We start from the raw sequence: 17,150 nt of genomic DNA, 5'->3' as shown, positions 1-17,150 counted from the left end.
GCATTGAATAAACAAACCCTTTGCTAGTATTCAAAACAGCAACCTGGATTTGAGGCATGCAAATCTCAGATGACCTTTTGCTGAACCCATCTTGAATTTTGTATCGGTAGAGGGGAAATAACCAGAAAGAATTGTGCTTTGGAATTTTCTAGGAGGGAAAACTTTATTTACGGTGAAGTAATTCTGCCCTCTGGTGGAACTGTGCAGCAGTGCCTAGCTGATATTTGATTAATTTGTGAATGAAAACCCAAAGCCTTTCACTGTGAAAAGAAGGACATGTTCCATGGCCTGGTTACACGTGCTTTGCATCAGCCATTTTTTTCAGCAGTGTAATTCCTTTAGGTTTGAACTCACCAGCTGGATTCTTAACAGGTTCATCACTGGAATGAAAACAAGACTGGAATGTTTTCTGAAACACAGATTCTTCTAACTTAGGGTGTTTCCAGACAAGGGTTTATTGTGGAATTGGTGCTGCTCATGTGCATGTTTGGGTTTTCCCTAGTGCCCTTATGACATCATCAAAATTCCAGCTCATACTTTTTTCCCTTTTCCTTTTTTACATTTAATCTGGTTTCCACTTTAGTGTGGAATATCCAACAAGTAAAATATATATGCAGTGGTACCTCAGGTTACATACGCTTCAGGTTACAGACTCCGCTAACCCAGAAATAGCGCTTCAGGTTAAGAACTTTGCTTCAGGACGAGAACAGAAATTGTGTTCCAGCAGCATGGCGGCACCGGGAAGCCCCATTAGCTAAAGTGGTGCTTCAGGTTAAGAACAGTTTCAGGTTAAGAACGGACCTCTGGAACGAATTAAGTACTTAACCCGAGGTACCACTGTATGCAAATACTGCTGGTGTAGAAGCTCATTAGTACATTTGGTCTGGTGGTTGGTTTGTCATAGGTGTGGTGATGTTTCAGTGGATACTGTTTAGCACTGCACTTCTCCTTCCTAGCCTAGCCATTTTGTTTAAAAAGGTAAAGGTAAAGGACTCCTGACAGTTAAGTCCAGTCGCAGACGACTCTGGGGTTGCAGCGCTCATCTCGCTTTACAGGCTGAGAGAGCCTGCGTTTGTCCACAGACAGTTTTTCCAGGTCATGTGGCCAGCAAGACTAAAGAAGAAGAAGAAGAAGAAGAAGAAGAAGAAGAAGAAGAGTTTGGATTTGATATCCTGCTTTATCACTACCCTAAGGAGTCTCAAAGCGGCTAACAAACTCCTTTCCCTTCCTCCACCACAGCAAAGCAGAGCAGTTCACGGAAATGCCATTTACATTCCCGCTGGAGCGGTACCTATTTATCTACTTGCACTTTTTGGCGTGCTTTTGAACTGCTAGGTTGGCAGGAGCTGGGACTGAGCAACGGGAGCTCACCCCACTGCAGGGATTCAAACTGCCGACCTGATCGGCAAGCCCAAGAGGCTCAGTGGTTTAGACCACAGTGCCACCCGCGTCCCTAGCCATTTTATTTACAGCATCCCAAATGATATGAGCCTGTGTGTTAAAAAATAAACATAACCAAATAGAAATGGATACACCTCCTTCCTTGGAGGTTTTTAAGCAGAGGTTGGAGGGTCACCTGTCATCAATTCTTTAGCTGAGATTCCTGCATTGCCGGGGTTTGGACTAGATGACTCTTGGGGTCCTTCCAACTCTACAAGTCTATGATTCTACACACATAACTCTCCATGTTGTCCATTGTGAAACATGCTAACTAAAGCTGGTAACAGTTGCTCTTGTGCTGTTCCTGGGATTTTAATTTCCTGGATGTCCATGGGCAGATATGCTGGTGAATGGGGCAGTGAAAACCTCCAGACAGTGTTCCATCAAAATCTGTCCACTGGTGCGGATTGCGAGTGGTAGAATAGCAAGGAATAGTCACTAATGAAAAAAAGGGACTTGTGAATTGCGCACATGGGAAATTGCCAATTGCGCACATGGGAAAATCAAACCTGAACAATCCACTGGCAGTATATCGCCCCTCTCTGGAAGCACCCTTAAAGCAGGTCTCAAATGAATCATCTGTTGTCACTGAGATTATTTACCATGTAACTGGCTGGACCAGATGGACTTCCAAGTTTCCTTTGAACTCTGTATTACCTTGGTTTGAGTGTTTTTTAACAATCCATTAAGGAACAAACTTAAACAGAGATGGAAGAGGATTCTCGTTGTTTCATTGATAATAATCTCAGCTTCTTTTTGGTGGTCGTGATCTAATTAATTTTCTGTATGAATATGCTGTGTACAGGGCAATGTATAGAGAGACACTTTCATGCCCTTTAGAAAAGGAAGGTAACAACAACAACAACAACAACAACAACAACAACAACAACAACAACAACAACAACAACAACGTTACCTAAGCCTAGTGCTTATGAGATAGTTGAGATACTGAAAATGGGCCCAAGCTGGTGGGGACTCACCTGATAAACTACTTCAGTGTGAAGATTAACATGATCTGCTAAAATTGTTCTCCTTGGAATCTATGGCATTTGGTGGAGGCCAGTTTTATATGAATTTTTTTTTAATCTCGTGAGCTTCCACCTCCAGTTTGAAATGGTACAATCCGTATACAGCTGGAGCAAGAAATGAAGTGATTTATATTCTCCTTTTAAAACCACCAGCTTTCCAACTGACTTTAATGAAGTCTGCACCTATTAAGTAAAAAATAATTGATAAAATATTGTGTTCTATGTATCGTAAATGACATGTTCTTTGGAAATAATCTAATAGATACAGTGTGTCACGCAAATAAAAATGGTTCAGTTACAAAGCTTAGCTGATAATATAGAAAATTAGAGTTGTCTGACCATCTGATCTTAAACAGCTACACCAGAGTTGAAGATAGCATGCTATTCAGTGTAGCGTATCTATGATGTTCACATGATCAGTTGTTTTTATAAAGTAACCATCAAGGCCTATCTTGAGCCTCTATTTGCAAAAATAACATTTTAACATCAGTTCACTAGCGGGAAATAGCTATTAAAGAAGCAGTGGTTTGCTTGCGCTGGGCTAGAATTCGAAGCTTGCTGCATCTTCCATTTATATGTGAATTCTGCCCATGTTGGAGCAAGGACAGACAAGAATATAAATAATGGAATTGCCCAAAATTCATAGAAACATATGCCTAAATTTTGGTATCAATGTGAGGAATTACTTTTCAGTGTCGGCAGCTCCAAGAATGATACGAACAGTACCTGAAATGTGCTTCCTGAAATTGCAGTGGCCAGTTGTGAAATTTCCTGGCAATAGCTTCCCTTCCCTTTCGAGTTCTAATGCACTGGAATAACAATGGTTATGCAGACTAGCATCTTTTAAAAGCCTGGAACAAACATGTGCAGTGGTTCTAACATTAATTTGTCTTTCTTCCTTTTCTTCTCATTGAAGACATGACTATGGATGAAGTTCGGGAATTTGAACGAGCAACTCAGGAAGCCACCAACAAGAAAATTGGGATCTTCCCTCCTGCAATATCGATCTCTAATGTCTCCCTCCCTTCTTCAATCCGCAGTGCTCCTTCTAGTGCTCCGTCTACACCTCTCTCTACAGAGGCGCCTGAATTTCTATCAGTTCCCAAAGACCGGCAACGGAAAAAATCTGCCCCAGAAACTCTCACCCTCCCAGATCCAGACAAAAAAGCTCTCTAAACCCAGCATGTTTTCATGACAAGCCATGACTGAAAGAATAGCATTTGCAAAGCTCATGGTAGTTGTTTTGTGTAAACAAAATTTACTGATCTGGAAGTATGACCTTTCCCCCCTCCCCATCAGGCTTGTCCCTTAAACTAGTTAGCTAAGTGCATGCGAGAACATAGTTCATATGCTCCGATTCCTAGACTGCAGCTCTAAGCCATATGACAGATGTTGCTATCAACACAAAACGAAACAAGCTTGCAAAAGCAAAAGTCAGTCTCTACATAGCAACCGTAGTAAACAAAAGATATTCTCATATATAGCATAACAGTATTTATGACTGGAGATGTTATAGGGATTTAATAAAGGTGGCAAGGACATCTTGAGAGAATGAGGGACTATTGAGGGACAGTTTCAAGTGACATTTCTCATTTCAAGCCATTATATCTCAATTTCTAAAATCCTTTTTACTCTCAGGCCAAGTGCACCTTAAAGTAAACCTTTGAACTGCTATTCACTGAGAAACACTTGAATACCAACAGTAATTAGTCAGATTCTTGTTTTACTGAATACAACTCAGGATTTGGAGCGCAGCTAATGCACACTTTAAGCTCCTCAAAACTAAAGAACCAGTGAGCTGGTTGTAATTCATTATACTTATTTTTAGACCCTTGGAACTATCTGTATCTTGCACAAAATTTGTGACTCCTTTACATGGTGTGCTGTTGTATAGCTGTTCTGTGTTGGTATTTGGGAGTGTCGTTGCAGAGAGCAAGATGGGAACACAAGCAATTGAATAGTTCAGTGATTTATTTCAAGCCCTCAGAATTCCTATGAAACCAGACAAAACACCCGATGTAAAATCCTTTTAAAAATGAAAGATAACAGTCAGTTTTCTGCTACACTGTGAGCAGGTGTTAAGCTATTCTAGGCTATAAAGCTTCCCATTCTGCCAATGACCGACAAGAATGGTTAGTAACTGATGTGATGGATGCCATTCTAAGGCGGGTTGCCATCAACCCACTTTCTCCTCCTTAGCTGTGAGAAACAGAAGCCCTATTCAGGTGTCTTGCCTGTACAGGAAATGACCTGTGTTGGGGTGCATGTGACCTGACATACTGCCCAATGTCCCATCCCCACCCCACTTTTTCCCTGCCTTCCAGTGTTGAAGAGGGAAGGTCTCAAGGAGGATCACTTGAGTACAAGTGGAAGCCAGTTAGAAACCCTGCTCCATCATACAAACAAAGGTAAAGGGACCCCTGACCATTAGGTCCAGTCGTGGCCGACTCTGGGGTTGCGGCACTCATCTCGCTTTATTGGCCAAGGGAGCCGGCGTACAGCTTCCGGGTCATGTGGCCAGCATGACTAAGCCACTTCTGGCGAACCAGAGCAGCGCACGGAAACGCTGTTTACCTTCCCGCCGGAGCGGTACCTATTTATCTACTTGCACTTTGACGTGCTTTCGAACTGCTAGGTTGGCAGGAGCAGGGACCGAGCAACGGGAGCTCACCCCGTCGCGGGGATTCGAACCGCCGACCTTCTGATCGGCAAGTCCTAGGCTCTGTGGTTTAACCCACAACGCCACCCGCGTCCACAAACACAGGTAGACCACACCTATTCTACTCAATGCGAGAAGTTTGGGAATAGTGTGGCAGGATGAGTACATGCAGGGGCAGAGCTAGTGCATGTGCCCCCCCAGTATACATGTTGGCATTTCCTGTACAGAAATAATGCCTGAATAAGGCTACATTACTTTAGGGAACAACCTTGAAAGAGAGAGAGATGTGGAAAACAGCAGGGAAGCAAAGAGAAGAGGCAATCTCTTCAGCTTACTAGCTTCCCTCCCTCCCTCTTTTATATTGTGTGGCAATCCAGTCTGCTTTTTAAAAAGGCTATTTCCAGCCTACCCACGGCCTTGCTTGTCTGTAGCTCCCAACACTTGCCGGAAGAAACAGCAGGGAGGAGGAGAAAGAGTATATGTTAGGGAGAAGGTAAGCTGCTGACTGGTGAAAAGTCTGAAAGCAGGTCACTATAAGGAGACAGTGGGAGGTGGCAGGCCAAATTCTCCTTACCTTAAGGGTAAGATGCCAAAGCTATTGATTGGTGATCACTGTATCATTGTGCCGCCATTGGTTTCTTTAATCAGACTGGAGCTGCCTTTGCCCTCCAGATGTTTTGTACTAAAATTTGCATCAGCCCAAGCCAGTATAACTATGCTGACTGGAATGAATGGGAATTGTAGTCCAAAACATCTGGAGGGTCACCAGCTTGGCAAAGGCTGGTTAAAGGTAAGCAGTTTAGACAAGGGTTCTTAAGCGTTGTGACGGTGGGCCTCCTCAAGTCTCGACGAAAACAACTGATTATTTTAAGTGGTAGTATGTGGCCTGTTTCATTCCGGCACCAAACTATGGGTAACAATAGCTGGGGATGTGAACAAGGCCATGTAGATTCATTATATTTTTAAGATTCCCCCACAATGGGATCCTGGGAAGTAAAAACTCCGTAGGAAGTTCTTCCACCAGAGATAGGGAAGAACACCACCCATGCAGCTCTCTTGAGCTGAAAGTAATTAGCAGACAGGAGTACAGGGGACAGATCTATAACAAGGAAACTGCCCTGCCTAAGTCCGACTGTTGGTCCATCTAGTTTGTCTACAGTAATAGACAATATTGTCTATTACTAATATTGTCTACTGTAACTGCTTTCCAAGGTTTCAGACAGAGGACATTATCCACCCTACCTGCAGGTGCTGGAGATTTAACTGGGATATCGCAAAGCATGTACTCTGCCCCTGAATCTACCACTGCATGCAAAGCAAGTAGATCATGTCTAGTTCGGAGAGGATCTCCCATGCTCAAAATACTGTAACAAGACAATAATATATTGCAATGTAACTGAAATTCTGAAAAGGGAGGGAAAATTCTCTAAATATACCGTATTTTTCGCCCCATAAGACGCACCGGCCCATAAGACGCACCTAGATTTTAGGGGGGGAAATAAAGGGAAAAATTTTTATTTCCCCCCCAGGTGCGCTGCGCTACACCAGGAGCTTGGGGCGTGCTGAGCTCAGCGCGCCCCAAGCTTCTGCATGCCGGCAAGCATTCCGCTGCCGCCCCAAGCCTTGCGCACCCGGCGGGACCTCCTGCCGGGTGCGGGAGGCTTGGGGCAGCAGCGGACTGCTTGCCGGCATACAGAAGCTTGGGGCGCGCTGAGCTCAGCACGCCCCAAGCTTCTAGGTGCGCGCAAGAAGTCCGCTGCCGCCCCAAGCCTCGCGCACCCGGCGGGACCTCCTGCCGGGTGCGGGAGGCTTGGGGCGGCAGCGGACTGCTTGCCGGCATACAGAAGCTTGGCGCGCGCTGAGCTCAGCACGCCCCAAGCTTCTAGGTGCGGGGAAGCAGTCCGCTGCCGCCCCAAGCCTTGCGCACCCGGCAGGACCTCCTGCCGGGTGCGGGAGGCTTGGGGCGGCAGCGGACTGCTTGCCGGCATACAGAAGCTTGGCGCGCGCTGAGCTCAGCACGCCCCAAGCTTCTAGGTGCGGGGAAGCAGTCCGCTGCCGCCCCAAGCCTTGCGCACCCGGCAGGACCTCCTGCCGGGTGCGGGAGGCTTGGGGCGGCAGCGGACTGCTTGCCGGCATACAGAAGCTTGGGGCGCGCTGAGCTCAGCACGCCCCAAGCTTCTAGGTGCGGGGAAGCAGTCCGCTGCCGCCCCAAGCCTTGCGCACCCGGCAGGACCTCCTGCCGGGTGCGGGAGGCTTGGGGCGGCAGCGGACTGCTTCCCCGCACCTAGAAGCTTGGGGCGCGCTGAGCTCAGCACGCCCCAAGCTTCTAGGTGCGGGGAAGCAGTCCGCTGCCGCCCCAAGCCTTGCGCACCCGGCAGGACCTCCTGCCGGGTGCGGGAGGCTTGGGGCGGCAGCGGACTGCTTGCCGGCATACAGAAGCTTGGGGCGCGCTGAGCTCAGCACGCCCCAAGCTTCTAGGTGCGGGGAAGCAGTCCGCTGCCGCCCCAAGCCTTGCACACCCGGCAGGACCTCCTGCCGGGTGCGGGAGGCTTGGGGCGGCAGCGGACTGCTTGCCGGCATACAGAAGCTTGGGGCGCGCTGAGCTCAGCACGCCCCAAGCTTCTAGGTGCGGGGAAGCAGTCCGCTGCCGCCCCAAGCCTTGCGCACCCGGCAGGACCTCCTGCCGGGTGCGGGAGGCTTGGGGCGGCAGCGGACTGCTTCCCCGCACCTAGAAGCTTGGGGCGCGCTGAGCTCAGCACGCCCCAAGCTTCTAGGTGCGGGGAAGCAGTCCGCTGCCGCCCCAAGCCTTGCGCACCCGGCAGGACCTCCTGCCGGGTGCGCAAGGCTTGGGGCGGCAGCGGACTGCTTGCCGGCATACAGAAGCTTGGGGCGCGCTGAGCTCAGCACGCCCCAAGCTTCTAGGTGCGGGGAAGCAGTCCGCTGCCGCCCCAAGCCTTGCGCACCCGGCGGGACCTCCTGCCGGGTGCGCGAGGCTTGCAGACACTCGCCCGAAGCAGGGGGAGCCCTCCAGAGGGCTCCCCGTGCTTCGGGCGACAGGCTGCCGCCCCAAGCCTCGCGCACCCGGTGGGACCTCCTGCCGGGCGCGCGAGGCTTGCAGGCATTCGCCCCATAAGACGCACCCCGATTTCCCCTTCATTTTTGGAGGGGAAAAAGTGCGTCTTATGGGGCGAAAAATACGGTATCTCTTCACCGAAAGCTAGGAGCAGCCTATAAGCCTTTGGCCTGCTCAAGGGTGTAAGAGGTCCAGTTTCAGCTTTCAATATGTGGACCAACCGGAGATAATGCGTATGACTGCAGCATATTGACTTCAGAGAGGAAAGTGAAATCTCGTATAATTTAGTTAACCTAAACAAGCTAACGGAGATGTCTCCACCCAGTCAGTTTTGGAGCACACAACAGCACACAAAAGTAATGTGATGATGCAACGTAGAGATCTTACAATGCTTCTTAGAGAAGCAAAAAAAAAAAAAAAAAAAAAAGTCTGTCAGTTCCTGAGTTGCTTCTTTCATGCTAAATTTCTTTCAGGGAAAAGTAGAATTTACAGGTTCACTCAACAGGGCCTTCCTGGCACCTCTTTCCTACTACAGCCCCTTATGCTCCCCCAAAACTCAACTCCTAAGGCAGTGTTTCCCAACCTTTTTTGGGCAAAGGCACACTTGTTTCATGAAAAAAATCTCGAGGCACACCACCATTACAGCCCCGTGACGTCAGCGCGCAGCGTCACGCCGGGAGGGACATGAATTGCTAGCAAATTACATAATCACCTCCTTGAGGGCTGGCTCATCTTCTCCGAAGGCAGAACCCCATTAATTAACAGCACAGACTCACACCATAGCCAAGACGAGGGGGGAAAACCTCAGTCATGCACAGTCATGCACATGTGGGGGCTAAATGAGGACGAAGACCGGGCAGAGAGCAGGGTTCAAATCACCCCACCTGGCCAGGACAATCCCTGGGTGCTCCCTTGGGCCACTCGCCTGACCCACCTCGCAGGGCTGTTGTTGCGAGGATAACACGGGGAGAACCACGTGCGCCCCCGGGAGCTCCTTGGAGGAGAAAGCAGGCGATGAATGCAATGCACGAAATATATGAGAGGCGACCAGGTTTTGCAGGTGAGGGGCCCCCGCCAGCCTCCGCTTCCAACACCCGGCGCAACAACGCCGAAGTTTCCCCCCGGGCTCGGCTCGGGGAGCAGCGCTGCTCCCCCCGGCTCCCCTTCGCCCTCCTGGCTCTCTCTGCCGCCCACTGGGGACCCCCCTCACCTGCCAAGTCTGGAGCGCCGGTGGAAGTTGCATGCATGCATGCAGGGCGCCGCATTGCCATTGCATTGCACTGCACTCCATGCAACGCCTGCACGCATGCATTGCCTTGCACGCCCGCCAAGGGGTCTCCCCGCGGTCCGATGCGTCCCCTCCAGCGCGGATTCAGCAATGCAAAAATAAAAAAACCCCGACGCAGCCCTACCTGGGGGGCAGCCTCCGCCTCCGCCGCTCCGCCTCCGCGGGGATCCCCGGGCTCCATCCTGCCGCCCGATCTCCGCGGGGGCACAGGCAGGCTGTGCGGGGTCTGCGCGGAAGAGCCCCTGCCCGCCCGGCCGCCGCTGCGCTCATTCCATGGCCGGGAGAAGAGCGCTTCAAACAAAATGCCCGGCCCGCCAGGCCACGCTGGGAAACGTAGTTCGCGCACCCCGCGCGGGCGCAGAGCCCAAGGGCGAGGGGACTACGGATCCCGGCAGCCCCCGCGCCGGGGACGGAGGGGGAGAGGCCGGGTGCAGGGATGGAGGGACGGGTGGGCGAGCGAGTGAGTGAGTGGCAGCCGCCAAGCCTTGGCCGAGAGCCAGGAAGGGCCTCCCCGGAGGAGGAGGGAGGCGCAGAGCGGGAGGGAGGGAGGGAACCCCAGGGGCCATCTAGTGACGGCGCCTCAATCGAAAATTTGACTTTAAAAAAAAAAATCTTTCGAATTTTTTAATTTTTCCCGCGGCACACCAGGCAACATCTCGCGGCACACTAGTGTGCCGCGGAACAGTGGTTGGGAAACACTGTCCTAAGGGTTGAGGGACCCTGCAGAACAGTGTAGGAGGAGACGCGGGACTGCGGCAGGACTGGGAAATCAGCAGGGAGGCCCTTGTGCAAATGGACGTGCCTTTCTGCTTGCACAACAAACTTTTTGATCCACTCTTAAGAGTATGTCCTTTTTAATACAATAACCATGGAGAATTACAGTACCAGTTGCACATTGCCATACAGCTGGGAAAGAGATGAATTCTTTCTGGCCTGTTTGTAGCATCACCCTCAATCTCAGGAATTAAAGTTGCTTCCCCATATCACAACTTAAATTAGGAGTCCTTTTATTTCCTGACATAATTGTCCCATAATTGTCCTGAGGGCTAAGGATATAATTAATTCCGAAATTGCAATTAATCCTTCACCCTTTTCTTTAGCCGTGTTCTTAGTAACTCACTGTCCAAGCTATACCAGGCCTTGTGAAGTGGTGAATGTGTCATAAACTTGTAGTGAGATTATGCGCGTTCTGTCGGAAACAAATAGAAATATCGATCCAGACCTCAGGGTGTTGCTTCTCTTTTAAGTCATTGGAAAAAATAAAATAGCGGATATATTTCTATCGAGCATGGTAGCATGATGTTGCGTGTGGAAAAAGTAGCTGACTTAAATCCCCCCTCCAACTTCTAAGTGGCTTGTTTAAGTAGTAGATAGTAAGGTGATTTTAGAAGAGTAGTTTCAGTCGTAGAAAAGTGGGGTGGGAGGACAGAATGCAGCTCGTAGGTTTGACAGCTTCAAGAACCTAAGGCCAACGCCACCTACTAGTTCTGAATACACCTAACACTTAGCTTTATGCCTTCTCTCAATTATTGTCCGTTGTTTTTTCATTCTTTCTCAACATCCTGCTGTTCTGTTTGGCTGTTGTGATATCTCCCACCCTCCCTTATTATCAGAAACCTTTTGTATATAAATCTACCCTGAATCAGCATGCGGCTGTAGCTAACAAACAGGTGGCGTTACTGCCAATTGAATTGTGACAAGTTCCGTAGGCCCACAAATAAATGTTGCTATCCTTCTATCTCCTTTTTTTAATGTTCCGCACAAATCAATAGGGCAAGACCATACCCTGCATTGTTGTGTTTGTTTTAAGTGTCTCACTTCTCCTGTTGTGTTACTTTGACCTGGGGGGTGTGGAGATGAGGCATTTGTGTAAATGAATTAACATCTCCCAAGAAGATGTTACTTAACAGACCGCATAGTGCATATCTGAAACAGAGAAAGGCAATATTGCAGGCAACGGAAAAATAGTAATGGAATCTTGTGCTTTACCTCCCCACTCTTCAATACTGTATCTATAAGCGTTCATTCAGCTTAGATATGCTATTTAAATTTTGTACTTAATGAAGAAGACACAAGTTTAATTCCGCTGCATGTCTCAATGATGGGCTAGCCCATTCCATTCCTGCCTCCTACTTTCTGTCTTTGTACCGGTGGGGGAGAACAGATACAAATCTGTTCTGGAGAACTGACATCATCCTTACATCTATGCTTTTCATGGGTCATGGCAGACTCCTCAATCATTTTCTGTTTTCCCTCACTGCTTTTGCCTTGATCAGGCTATCAAATATTAAACAACTTTTCATTTTCTCCTTCTATTCCCCCCCCCATGCTATGACAACTGCTTTAAAAAAATATTTCCAGCACAAGAATAATAACTCAATTAAATTTCTAACATATTTTTGTTGCACTAATATGTCTTTTATACAAAAAGAACTTTTCACTGCTAAATTGTCTGAATTACTTTGTACAAATTTGTATATTTTTTAGGTTTGATTGTGAGGAACAGACAGAGCTGTGGGTGTTTATATTATTTGTTTTGTGGAACAATGTGGTTTTAGTTGGCACTTTTAAAAGTGTGGTGCAGCACAGCAAAACTAAAGTGCTATGGCATTGCAATGGTGTCGTTGACCCTGCCTTTTTGTGACAGGCAAATTGTATACATTGAAGCACTGCTAGGGAGGAAATTAAAAGGAGGTGTGCGTTGCCGCTTTTTCCAAATCAACCTCTCCTACCTGTGATACAGACTCCCAAAACTGTTGACTTAAAAGTTCCAATCTTGACATTGTACTCAGGCAAAATATTAACTGAAGTATGGTTTTTTAAAAGCTACACCTTAAAAGTTCAAGTAAGAGCGGCTCCACTCTTGGTACCAAAAAATCTAGCATTCCTGCAACAACATGTGGAGAATATACACATTCATCTTTAAAACCTCCCATATTTGTATCAAGAAACCTTCACTGGGCCCTTGTCAAAGTAACCTAAAGGCTATGTTGTTGACACTACCTGTTTGCTGGGAGAAACAATACATGCATATGTTAAATTTGCCAAGTAACAGGTTGAGCTGCCATAAAAGACAACGACGCCCTTTTGATGAGCAGGCATCGTTCCTGTTAGTTGTACCATTATGCTTGCCTATTTGAGTAAATCTGCAGAAATAAGCAACCTAATCATCTCCAAGGCTGTAATCCTGAGATAATTCACTGCCCAACTCCCCGCTGGAGTGGTGCTCCTCCAGAATAGATGTCTTCAATCTGTTTCTCTTAACCAGATTTCTGTCTAGTGGACATTTCATTGAGTAACAGAATATTTAAGAGGTTTGTTAATATGAGAATGTGCAAAAAGTGTTCTGTGGTTTTAATCTGAGCAGTCATAAGCAGAGCAAAAGCTTTTCGCTGATTCCCTCCTCCCAATGCAAACCCCACATCCAGTATCCTGGAGATCCCCCGAGCCTCAGAACAGTACTTTCAGACAGTGCCGGAGGCTGGAGAGGAGAAGGTAGGAAGGCCCCATTGAGAATTTTGAATTCTGCTCACACTTCTTTGGCTGGTTTGCTGCACCAAAACTTTAAAACATGCTGTCATATAGAATAAATCAAACATATGCACTTTGTAACAGCTACAGCTAGTAAATGCAATAGGGGAGGATAAATGAACTTGTCAATAGGAACTTGCTGTTATTCAGCCTTAATTTAGATGTCTTATGTGTCAATAAAGGCTTGAAGCTACAACTATTCTTAACTGTTGTCCCCCCCCCCCCAAAAAAAAACCCTCCTAGTTTGTGTGGCCAGCATGGTCTTTTAATTACAGCCTCTGATTTTTAAATGTTACTTATGGAAATAAGTTTTTACTTCTGTGGCAATCCTTGTGACTTTGAATGTTGTGTATATTATTGTTTTTTGCTGATAGGTTTAGTGTTACCGTACATTGTTTAGATAAGCTCGTTCCATGAAAGGAGGACCAAGCGGCCCGAGTTAAAACAATACAAGGCTTAGAAGGATCCGAGTATCATAGTTTCCATACACACCACTTAATTGTTGCTTTTCAGTTATTTATTATCGTTTTACACGTTTTTCTTACATTCTGTTGTAAATAAACTACCAAGCAATCTTCTTTCCAAGACTGCCTATTTTCTTTCTGTGAATTCGTGCAACGAGATCCAGATCTTATAAGAATGTTAATTTACCGTATTTTTTGCTCTGTAAGACTCACTTTTTCCCTCCTAAAAAGTAAGGGGAAATGTGTGTGCGTCTTATGGAGCGAATGCAGGCTGCGCAGCTATCCCAGAAGCCAGAACAGCAAGAGGGATTGCTGCTTTCACTGCGCAGCGATCCTTCTTGCTGTTCTGGCTTCTGAGATTCAGAATATTTTTTTCTTGTTTTCCTCCTCCAAAAACTCAGTGCATCTTGTGATCTGGTGAGTCTTATAGAGCGAAAAATACGGTATATACTTTATATTAACGTTTTCCTCTTCAAATCCAGCCTGCAGAAGCTTGAAATATGTGGCACAACACAAACTTTACAGAACATTGCAGAATAAAAAAACATTTTCCCTTAGCTGTCTCTCAATTCTGGCTAAGATGTTGCTGTGAGAGGTGACAATTACTATACCACTCTGGCTGCAAACTGATCCCTAAGATGCCTTGTTACTGCTCACTACAAGGCCTGGTACATCTTAAGGCTTCCTATAATATTATATATGTATCATCAGTGGAATATGAGGAGTCCTTTGGGGTGGAAATGAGTTCAGTTCTGCTGTCATCAAAATATAAGTCACAATTTTTTTTTTACACAATGAAATACTACATATGGGGTGGTTCTGTTGACTATATTCCATTTGGTCTTTGTCCCTTGTAAAGGGTAAGAATTTTTCAACTTAGTTTAGAATGTTGGAGTGTATGTAAGTACCCATTCCAGTTCTCACTTGTGTACTACAGGTACTATTAAAACGATTGCCATGGGGTTACGAAACAATAGCCAGCCAAACTGCCTGCTACATTAGTTTGAAAGGGAAATGCCTATTCCATATTTAAAAGTACAGTCCTAAGAACTTTTACATTTTACAGAATTATTCAGGCAGCTATTCTAAGCGCCATACTGCGAGGTATGCAAGCAGGTGTCTCTGATGTGGTTGCGGAAAGAAGGGCCGTCTTTAGCATATGCGCCGGCGAGTTGCAAAGATCTGCCCAGCACCCCCTTTGGGGGGGGGGACTCAAAGTTGTTGAGCTTTTTTGCACCCCCAGGTAAAGACAGCCCTGGCAGAAAGCTCTGCCACCATGGCTATACCATCAGTGGTGTTTCGTGGGTGGTGGATATGGGCTGTTATAGAATTGGAAGTTGGAAGGAACCCTTGTGATGGAATAATCTCGACTAGATCATACACCAGAGATGGCCATCCAACGTCTGCTTAAGAACCTCCAAGGAAGGAGAGTCCACAACCTCCCGACGGAGACCGTTCCACTGTTGAACAGCTCTTACCGTCAGAAAATTCTTCCTGATGTTTAGTCAGAATCTCCTGTCTTGTGACCTGAAGCCGTTAGTTCAGGGAAAACCTTGGATCAGTTGCATCAAAAAGCCTCTTTGTATCCCTAACATGCCCCTAGATAAGCTGAAAACATATGCCGGACCTGGACTTACTTTACCTTCCATTGGTTTCAATGAGAGGTAACCTTTTTTTAATGCCAAATGGGGTCCTGAAAATCTGCCTCAACCCACCTTCTGCCCTGGCCGGCATGGCTGCGGTATCTCCATCCCAGAATCTGTACCACCATTTTAGGACTTGTCTGCCTGAATCTTTGGTGGTTCCTTCGAAACTAAAGCTGTTGTGTTCTTGCAAATAACAAGTGACAATACATTTTTAACGCAACTCCCCCTACAGCCAGTTTTATCTGGCAAAGAAGCAATGTGTAAAACATTTATGAAATAACCAAAATGCATGCTTTTGTGTGGGCTGTTCATTTCTGAATCATTTTCTTTCATCAGATGCAGTAGAACTCATCTACATTTAAATGAAACCTCGCTGGTATGATCAACCATCCATATGACTGCTTGAAGGGCTGTGGGGAAGGCCTCATGAATACACATAGGGGTATACATAATGGATACCATCACGAAAGAACATTTGAAGTCTCAACATACCTACCTTGGGAAGTATGCAGAACTAGCCCCACCATGTGGAAAAATGAAGCAGACACCCTGGGTGGCAAGTTTTGATCTCAACTGTAGGGTGAAAAAGTGTTACTCTCCTTCTTCCGTATTATTTTGTATATGAAAACAGTATTTTCAGTTCAAAATCTATATGTAGATAGAATGCAAATCTCTGCCCCATCACTTCAGACTAATAGCTTCTGAAAACATTTTTACAGACTGGCTCAGTGTTGTACTTGTTTTTTGATTTTTCTATGCAGCTTATTACTGGCGCTCAAGGCACTGCAGAGCAACAAAATCTGCGCTCATTCCTGTAAATAATAATTCTAAAACAACATTATTAAAAATAACAATAGCAGGTTTTTAAAAAACAGAATTATAGCTTGTAATTTAGAAAGGTTAGCCGCAAACCTATTCAGAGCTTAATCTGAGCCAGGGCTTATCCCTACACCTGTTGCTAAAGCCAGAGCTCAGTGCGCAAGATACGATGCAGTAAAGGAAAACATGCCTTTGGGCATGTACCAGTGTTGTGTCATCTTGCTGCCAAGGAACCATAACCATAGTGCTGTAGCTTGGCTTAAGAAGAGCATGCATGAGATAGGGTGTGACTTCCTGGAAAGCTGGAAGTCCAGAAATTTTGTCGTTTTACACATGGCACACTGAAAGCAATTCTATTAAGGCTGACATTCTATGTACGCTTACTTGAATGCGATCCTTTACAGTGAAATTCCTAAGCAAACGTGCCCAAGTAGAAGTTGTAAAGCTGCAGTTCTCAAAACTGTACCGTTACAACCACTCCTACCTATTCAACTAAATCTCAATAATGCTCTTTAGGGACTGGGTTGCAAAGCAATATACTTTGCCCTGCATTCCTTTACCTTTTTTTATTGACATGCAAGTCCTGGTGAGCCGCAGTCACTGAACGGCTACCTGCAAATCAAGAGTTTCACAGTTTGAATCCTACCTTTGCCCCGCTCTCTAGATGGCACCAGGTCTCTCAGTCCCCCATCTACAATATGGTGGTGATCCTGACCTAATTTGCAAAGCTGCCGTAAGTATTATAAGATGACATACGTGAAACTTGTGAACGCTCAAAACTCTGCTGTACAAATCCCAAGTGTCACCGCTCCTTCAAACATCTTCCGACAGGAATATTGCAGAAACAGAACTGAGCAGCAGCAGGTATCGGGATGTTTAAGGGAGGTTTGTAGGAGAAAAACTTAAAGGAGGGTAAAACTCCTCCCCTCCCCACAGAGAATACAAAAGACATCGGGAAAAGAAAATTGGAAGAGTGGTATAATTATCATTATAAAATTCCCCTAATCAGAGCAGGGAAGGGTTTGCTGCAACCCTTAGGAAGGAGGATACAATGAACAGGAATCACAGGTGGTTGACTACCTATCAGCTTCCAAGAGAAATGGCACCAACCCAAAAGGTAGCTGCTTCCACATACCCAGGGGGCGCCCTAGGTTTGCAGAAGTCCTTAAGTTTGTGAAGTAAAATGACATTAACACAAAGCG

General features: G+C 46.5%; 1 protein-coding gene and 1 long non-coding RNA gene across 4 annotated transcripts in view; both read left to right on the top strand.

Annotated features, from left to right (window-relative positions):
• PITPNC1 (phosphatidylinositol transfer protein cytoplasmic 1) overlaps positions 1-6,529 on the top strand; it is a 132,898-nt gene extending 126,369 nt beyond the window's left edge. For 2 of the 3 annotated variants that reach the window (XM_083490454.1, XM_083490453.1), the window contains one exon: positions 3,385-6,529. In XM_083490454.1, coding sequence (XP_083346580.1) covers positions 3,385-3,644 — 260 coding nt within the window. In that variant the 3' untranslated portion in view covers positions 3,645-6,529. The remainder of the gene's footprint in view (positions 1-3,384) is intronic. The other variant, XM_083490455.1, reaches the window with a different exon arrangement.
• A 1,795-nt stretch (positions 6,530-8,324) lies between these two features.
• Positions 8,325-13,604, top strand: LOC310700659. The gene is made up of 2 exons (XR_014522672.1): positions 8,325-8,768; positions 10,197-13,604. It is a non-coding gene; the product is annotated as an uncharacterized lncRNA (long non-coding RNA).
• The last annotated feature ends 3,546 nt before the right edge of the window (positions 13,605-17,150 follow it).

This window comes from Podarcis liolepis (genome assembly GCF_965112155.1).
Source record: "Podarcis liolepis genome assembly, chromosome: 2".
Classification (NCBI taxonomy): Eukaryota; Metazoa; Chordata; class Lepidosauria; order Squamata; family Lacertidae; genus Podarcis; species Podarcis liolepis.
Note: the sequence above shows the minus strand (reverse complement) of the source record. Positions and strands in the feature narration are given on the sequence as shown.